Here is an 8,464-nt window from a genome sequence, read left to right as displayed (position 1 = left end):
CCAAGGAAGAGCCCGAAGCTGATTCTAATCTCGGAAGAGCCCCAGCTGCCCGCGTCCGGGGGAGATGCCGTGGTCCGGTGGAGGCCGGTCACAAAGCCCGGCTTCGCTGAAGCGCGAGGACGTGAGGCAGAGGCAGCCACGAGTCCGCGCTGCACCCAGTTCCGCGGGGGCTGCTCCACTCCGGACCTGAGTTTGCTGGGGGACAACTTACTGTGTTCGCTGCGCGTCCACACTGCAAACTCCCAAGTGGGAGGGGGGGAAAACAGCAAAGACTGTGTCGTATCCAAGAGTAGAGGCAACAAAAGAGAAAAGAGGAGGTAGAGGGAGACGAGGATATTACCTCTTCTCTCACCCAAAAGAGCCCCTCGGATGCTGATAGGGGGACCCTCCGGGAGGGACGGCCTTTCTTTGGGCCCTCTCCGACCCGCTGCTCAGACAGGTAGTTGGAAGAAAAAGAACAAAGCTCCAAGCGAAGGCGGGAGGCGGTCCCGGGGCGCCCCAGGGGCGGGGAAGGCCGAGGCCAAGGCTCCCCGAGCCCTGCCCTCCCCGCCGGCGACCTCGACCCCGGACCCACACGCCCAGCGCCGGCCCCCTCCTCCGCCTGCCCTCGCGCCCCTCGGACCGCGGGAAGCTGCTCCTCCGAAAGGACGCGCCGCGGGCCGGAGAGGAAGTGGGGGTGGGGTGCCGAGGAGGCCAGGGGGGGGGGCGGGTGCGCCCCTGATGAGCGAAGTCGGGCCGAGTACCGACTGCCATCCTGCAGCAATTTCCCTGTGTCATGGCTCCGGTCTCTTAGCAACAGCCACCAGTCCGGCCGCCCCAAGCCGCGCAAGCCGCCGCGGGCTCAACTCCACCCGGCGGAGCCCGGCGCGCTGCAGCCACACAAAAGAGGCTCTGGGCGGCCGGGGAGCGCGGCGGGAGGGCACGCCGAGAGGGGCGGAGGAGCGGCGGGGACAACAGCTCCGAGGCAGAATGCAGGATGCGGAGGACCTGACACTTCTTGGAAACTCTTGGAAATGGCTCCCGCCACAGCACCGGAGGGGGCTGCGAGCCTGGGGTGGGCGCTCGCCCCCGCGGGGATGCTGAGCCGCTCTCTGATGCAGGGCCTCGAGGCGCTGTACCTGCGCTCCGCGGCCGGCTCGGGCTGAAAAAGTTTCTCCATGGTTCCTTTGTGTCGCCCGAGCGCCCGATTGCTGGCCCCTAGCTGTCCCAGTCTTCTCGGGTAAGTGAGCGATATATTTTGCTTCTGTCGCTGCCATTTTGAGCACTTCTGTCTGTCCTCAGCCCCCGAGCTGCCCCTCCCCATCCTTCCTGCACTGAACCCAGGTCCCCTCGGCGGGTGTTCGGAAAGAGTCATTTTCCTGGGCGGGTTACATGGGATGCGCTGCCCAGATAAAGCGAGTTCCGGATTACCCGCACTTCGCTCCTGCCTGTCTTCTTTCCAGAGGCGGACTCCCAGCTGCTGCACTCATGTGACTCCTACATAAATAAGCAGACCAAAAAGAAGGGCAAGGGGCTCGCTGCCCTGCCAATGAGGGAGCGGGGGTCGAGGACCTGGGTTGAGTCCTGGGCAGGGCAGGGCACTCCCAGCCTGTGGGCTCTGAGCCTCCGAGACTGAGTGGGGCTTAATCCATCATGAACTTGAATGTCTCTCTTCGAAGCAGTTGTATTTTTAGACATTTCCCCATCCTCCATTCCTTAACCACAGAAAGACCAGCACCAGGCAGTAAATTGTGAGGATAGCCAAGCTCAACTGCTAAGTTTGTTTTTCTTCATCATGTATGAAGAAAAGCCTCAAATGTGGATCTTCATGGCATCTGACTGTTGTCAGTATTTCACGTCAGATGGTGGTACATTAGATGGGAGTCAGCTTTCAACAGAGCTGAAGGAATAATAAACTAGAGAGTTAATTACTAGCTCTTAAACTAATTTTAAAGATCTTCTGTAAACAATGGCGGAAGTCCATTCCAATCTTCTTTACATTCTACCCAGAACCAAAGCTGCTTTCTAAGGAGAAATACACGTGGGGTCCTTCCTCCCCAAGACATCCAGCATCCTAGTGCACCTTATCAATGCCCAACAGAATGTTAGCCCTTCTCTCCTCTGGAAGAGCCACTCTGCCAACTGAGTCCGAGTTGATTTCTAAATTGTCTGAGTCCTAAATCCTTTTTAAAATAACCACAGATTCCCAGATAAAGATGCTAGAATCTAGGGATCGCTCAGTACAGCAGTCTATATGTTACAGCTACATAACAAATGTGCTTACTTTGGGAGTGACAATGGACAGTAAGCTACTCTGGGTTTTCTGTGTGTGTGTGTGTGTGTGTGTGTGTTTACAATCTATTTACAATCTATTTGTACTTAATGGTGCTGCTTCTTCTTAAAACAAAATTATAAAAGGTTAGAGATGTATTCTCTCTACTGACCCCTCTCTAACCTACCTAGTATTTTTCCTTACTGAAAACCAACTAAATTCCAAGGACATATTGATTTGCAAACATTGTAAAGTGCTGATTACCATTTGCTCTTCCACCGGTGGAGAAAAGATCCTGCCTATATTGATATAATGGAGGGAATCAAGGGCCAAAGCTCTTCACCCAGGCATCAACTAAAAGCAAAAATTCTACCTAAGTCATCCCAAATTTTCAAAGAGTAATTTATTCTAAAACATAAATTATTTTATAAAGGATAAAATGCCAAAAGGCTTGCAAGTGATATCCAATCTTTTCAAATTCATACAATGCCCTTACTTTTATCATCTCTATTATAGGAGGGCACACATCCAGTGAAACAGAAAATGTTTTACTCTGGAGATCCAGAAAGATTGAAATGTTTAGAAGCTAACAGATATCCACGAAGACACATCTGTACATTTATCTAACCTCAGCTTTATTATAAACAACTAAACGCCCTATAGAATAGTCCATAGATTGTTGCTACCCTTCTTTCCTAAATGTGACCTCATGAGAAAAAGATGAAGAAAACAGTTCTCACTTGGAGAAATGTCATTCTACAAATCATTGGTATTATGTAGACTGCTGTACCTAGTTAATTGCCTACTCATTTGAATTTTGGGATTCCGAAGAGTGTTGGCACATTAATAAGGGGTCAGAAAGCTATTGTGGCAGAGTGGTGAATTTTTGTAAGGTCTTAATTTTTCCTACAGGAGAAGAAAGAGATCTTTCTCTTGGAGATTCTAGGGGACCTCTCAAAATCCCTGATGAGATCTAGCACATGACACCTTTTTGAGAGTTCCTCTGAGGGAGGAGAGGAAGACAGAAGGAAGAGCTCAGTTACATAACCAGTTACCTAAAACTAAATATTCCACCCCAAGAAGCTGTCCAGATGTTGCAGAAAAGAGGTGAAGAAAAGGCTGTGAGAGGCATGATCTGCTTGCCTTTAGCTTTGAGAACAATAATAGGTGGAAGAAAACTTTGTGCAGATATTTATTGTCAGATTATTGTCAGAGTGTTCTCCCAGCAGTGGACTCTCTATTAGTTATCTGAGGTAAATAAACTGTCTGCCTGCAAGCATATGTTTGACCTTTAATTTTCATCCAGTGAAATGAATTCCTTTTGTCTTTATAAAAGTAACTTTTGTTGCTGTTTTAGTGACTTTGAGCCCCACTTTGACAAGCTCTTGGCTTAGGTAGAGACTTGAAAGTCTTGTGGCAGTTCCTTTGGGAATCTTCTGATTTCAGGACGAAGGGAGTGGCTTTTGCCAGGAAAGTTCTGAGCCACTAGTTTGAATCCTCACATTTAGTTTCTACTAAATGATCAGAACTCTGTTGGCTGCTAGGGTTTGAAATGAGCAATGCTTGAATATTACCTATAGAGTGTGTGTGGGATGGGGCATGGGGAGAGAAGAAGGTGTTCTCTTAATGTGTATTATCACCTCTTATCAATTATTGCAACAAGGCTTCTCTTCCCTAATCCATCTACCCCATCCCCGTTAGTGGGTAAAGGCCCTGGGGTGGGAGGCACACATATGGTGGGATCAGGGAGCGGGACAATTTCTGTGCTTGGCACGTTGCTGCAACCAAGTCTATACCCTCTGACTGTCTTCCTCTGCTTTGCAGCAAGAGGAAGTGGAGGAGCAGCTAGTGGGCAGCTGGCGCCTCCCCCGCCCTTCCCGCACAAGCCGCCGCCCCAGGGGCTAGCCCCCCGCGCAATCCACCTGCTCGTCATGATCGCCACCGGCGGCCTGCTGAGGATTTCAGCCAGAAAGCAGGATCCCCTCCGCCCCCCGAGCCAGGTCCCCAAGCGCAAGCGGAAAGCCAAGAAGAGGCGCAAGAACGACGTGGTGGTGGTGAAAGGCAAGTTGAAGCTGTGCTCTGTCTCCGGGCTCATTGCCCTCTGTGGGATCCTGGTGCTGTTGGTGGGCATAGCCATGGCGGTGGTGGGCTACTGGCCCAAGGCCAGCGTGGTCAATAGGGAGGGCGGTAAGCATCTGCCGCCCGTGGGCAGCAGCCGCCATGCCCCGACCACGGCCAATAGCAGCAGCAGTGGCAATAAAAACCGGTCCAGGGGCCATTCGGAGACCCCGGGGGGTGTCAACTCCAGTTCCGTGGGCGCGCCCAGGAGCACGCCTCCAGCGCGGCCCGCTGCCCCTTCTCCATCCTCCTCCACGTCGGTGGGTTTCTTCTTCCACATCTTCTCTGGCTACCTGCACTCTGATAAACTCAAGGTCTTCGGGCCCCTCATCATGGGGATAGGCATCTTCCTCTTCATTTGCGCTAACGCGGTGCTCCACGAGAACCGAGACAAGAAGACCAAGATCATCAATCTGCGGGACCTGTACTCTACGGTCATCGACGTGCACAGCCTCCGTGCCAAAGACCTGGCGGCCGCTGCGGCTGCGGCTGCAGCCGCCACCTCCTCGTCCTCGGTCCCCGCCTCGGCGCCCCCAGGGGCCGCGCCACTCAACGGCTTCCTCAGCTACGTGCAGTCGCGGGGTCTGGAGCTGAAGCCTGGGGTCTGCGGCGGCGCGGGGGACGCCTTCGGGGCGACGGCGATGCTGGCCCGGGGTTCGTGGCCCCACCCCGCGGCTTTGGGTAGGGGCGGCGGCGGGGCTAAGGGCTCCGCGTCCCCGCCGGACCTGGCCTCGTCCCCACGCTGTCTGCGGGAGCCGCCGAGCCTGACAGAGGCGGTGTACAGCATCTACCGCGAGCGCTCGGGCGTGGCCGGCGGTCGCCCGGCAGCCGCCGCCGCCGCTGTGGCCGCCACCGCGGCCGCCAGCAGCAGCAGCAGCCCGGCGCCCTGCAGCCCACCCGAGAGCTGGGGACGCCAGAGCACCGCCAGCTCCCTCGTGGGCTCCTCGCTGAGCGCCTTCGCGCTGCTACCACTGCAAGGGGACTGCGACGCGGGCGGGGTCGTGGAGGGCGCAAGCTGCAGCTGGAAAAGGTCTCCTGGGGAACGCGGCTCCCGGGAGATCCCGCGGGGTAAACACGACCTGAGCTTGACCGACCTCCGTGGTGACAGGGACGGAACGCGCCAGGCGCCCAGAAAGCTGGAGGAGCCTGAGGGCGCGGCGACGGTGCTCACCGCCAGGGGGCAGGGCGGTCGCCTGCCCAGGACCGGCAGGTACGCGGCCCTGCGGCGCCGCAGCACTAGCGGACTCCCGGACTACCGGGCGGCACTTTCCCCGGAGCCCCCGCCCTTCTCGCGCAGCGCGGACTTGGACTCGAACCTTCTGGCCAAAGCTGTCTCCCTCTCGCCTCCTCTGCGGCTGGAGGACTCACTCCCCGCCAGGCTGGACTCACTGAGCTCCCAGTCCGATGACCCAACTTGCAGCAATAAGGGCTACACTCCCCTGAGGGAGGCCGGCACCTCCTTGGAGTCGGCTGTGGACGCAGTAGCCAGTAAAAGTCAAGACTATGAGGCCACCACTCCCCTGGGAACCGAGGAGCAGAGCCCTCCGGAAGATCCCAGCCAACGGCCCCCCACGGCCCAGCCACCTCAGCCAGTGCAGAGGCAGTTTACAAACAAGGAGAAACTATTCATGATTTCCCGGTCTCACGCCATAGGGGTAGAGGATGGAGACACGGAAAGTACTAGCATTTAGGAAAGAGGGAGTAATGGGAGAAAGGAATGAGAAAATAAGAGAAATGCCCACTCGAATCAGTGAATTTAACAGTCCCCTCTTTCCTTGTGGATTTATCGGAGGAAATCATCCAATACCCAAAGAGCTGCAGAATGTTATCCTTGAATTGCATTCACAAGATTTCTGTAGATAACTACAAGCAATTTTTAAAAAAAGGCGAACTAGTCTTTTATGTCCGATGGTGATTGTATGTTTCACGAAAACCAAATGTATTAAAAGGTCAGCAATCTAGTTCATTAGATAAAATGCTCTTAATTTTCTTAGGATCAAAATAATATATTTTTGACAGTAACTGCACTTTATCCCAACTTGGTTCTTTTGTTTGTTTGTTTGTTTGTTTTTTGATCTCTAATTTTCCTAACCCCTGTACTCTGCTGCTGGTTTTGTCCATAGCGGCTTGTGAATGACAGGCTTTTTTTTCTCCTATGCTTTTGCGGAACACAGGAAGATTTGTCTCATTTCTCTCAGAAATGATAATGCTAAATGAAGTCAAAGCCAAAAGCATGAGTATGTCTGAAAGAGCACTTTCCTTGCCCCACCCCACTCAGCTCATCCAACCTGAAGTCCTCTTTATTTTTAAATAAGATATTTACATTTTGCTACCAGCTAGCTTAATGGAGATAGGAGGGAGCCAATATCTAGGTGGACTGTTACATTCCTAAATTCACTATATCAAGTACATGATACTTTATTGAGTATTATCACAACTGTATTGAAAATAGCATTAATATTAAACATCTTTTTTAATAAAAGAAGTTTCCAAACAGTTAAACATAATATTGCCTCGTTTTGCCTTGGAACGAATGCTTTTAACATATTAAAAATTTAACAGTTCAGCCGGTAAATCTAAAATATTTTGCTATGACACTGCTATTATGATTGTAGTTATTGTCCCCAAAGTGCCCAGCGCCATCATCATTCAATTTCCAGTGTATTTTAAACTTTTAAATATAGAGTAGTATTGAACATTTGAGAGTTTCTCTTTCAAACAGAATGAAACATTAAGTAAATAGTAATTTTCTATAATACTTCTAGTTTACCTCAAAGTATTAATTTACAGAGCACCAGGCTTACTATTTCCTTTTCATCCTCTTGGAGTTGACTATTAGATTTTTTATTTTAAGTTCATGATCTTTAATCCATGGCCTACATAGGCTAAAAGGTAATGTTTTAATAATTTGGTAGATTGTTTACACTTGATTTTATTAAAAGTCAGTGAGGTAATTTTCAAGAACAGTAGACAAATAATGTACCATTCTCATGCCCTCTTCCTTTGAATGTGAGCTGAGAATATAGGAATTAGTATTTATTTCAGCCATTTGGATCAAATTCTGCAGTTGCACACAGCCAAAGCTATCATGCACGAGGTTTAAAATACAGATTTTAAAGGAAAATCCAATCAAAGATGTGTTCGTATTGGTCCTCATGGTTGAAGCGGCCTGTCCAGAGGAAAGAGTGCAGATTCAGAAGTGAGACTGGACCCCAGATTTCATCATTTGATAGCTGTGTAGCCTTGAACAAGTCAAATGCTGTATCTCAGTCATCTGATCTATAAAATGGAAACAACTAGACATACCTCGTAAAGCTATGAGGTGGGGGACAAAGAATTATATGTACAGAGCTTAGCAGAGTACTTGGTTCAGAGTATATACTTAATAAACAATAGTTATTGTAATTATTATCATGATAATATGTTGTCTGAATATGTTGTAGAAGAGTGGGCCTTCCCTCAACCTGAGCTCAAGAAAGCTTTAGCTAAAATCTGTAATATCTATTTATTATCCCCATAACCTTAGGTAAATCACTTAATCCCTCCGGGCCTCTGGTAGATAATATAATCTCTATGATTGCCTCCAGTTCTAAAAGCTTTACCTAAATTCAGAGTGTTTATTTTGTCCTGGATATAATCATATCATATTTGTACATACAACTTTGCAAAGTGAATATACTTTATAAACTACCAGTGAGTGTAACATTCTGTAATCAATTTAAAAAGGACCTACTTTATTCATGCTTTGGATCTGCATTAAGCTAATAGCTTACTTTAAAGTTGTGGATTAATTTATTTGGTTCTTCTGTATAACAAAAGTGAGTTTCCACTAGTAAGAGTGACAAACTAGTGTAATCAAAACTCCAAGTAGTGTTAAATTTCAATATTCTCAGTTGTTTTATCACTCTTGGAAAAAAATTCAAATTTCCTTAGGCTTTCTTCTCTATTACCTTGCATACTGGGTAATTTATATACTGTATGATGAGTTGTTTAAATTACTAGGTAATTTATATAATGTATTGATGGGTTGTTTCATAGGAAAAACAGGTTCCAGTACTCTAAAACGCTATTTCCAGACCTCAGAAAATGCACTGT

The 8,464-nt window shown here is 49.4% G+C and overlaps 1 protein-coding gene across 1 annotated transcript; it reads left to right on the top strand.

Moving 5' to 3' along the window:
* Positions 1-767: 767 nt before the first annotated feature.
* Positions 768-7,691, top strand: TMEM200C (transmembrane protein 200C). Its single transcript, XM_039838703.1, has 2 exons — positions 768-1,219; positions 4,076-7,691. Exon 2 carries the CDS (start codon positions 4,183-4,185, stop codon positions 6,058-6,060), a length of 1,878 nt encoding a protein of 625 aa, XP_039694637.1. The 5' UTR covers positions 768-1,219; positions 4,076-4,182; the 3' UTR covers positions 6,061-7,691.
* Positions 7,692-8,464: the final 773 nt, after the last annotated feature.

Source organism: Pteropus medius, unplaced genomic scaffold (assembly GCF_902729225.1).
Source record: "Pteropus medius unplaced genomic scaffold, Ma_sr-lr_union100, whole genome shotgun sequence".
Classification (NCBI taxonomy): Eukaryota; Metazoa; Chordata; class Mammalia; order Chiroptera; family Pteropodidae; genus Pteropus; species Pteropus medius.
The sequence above is the reverse complement of the archived record's forward strand: the minus strand, read 5'-3'. Positions and strand labels throughout refer to the sequence as shown.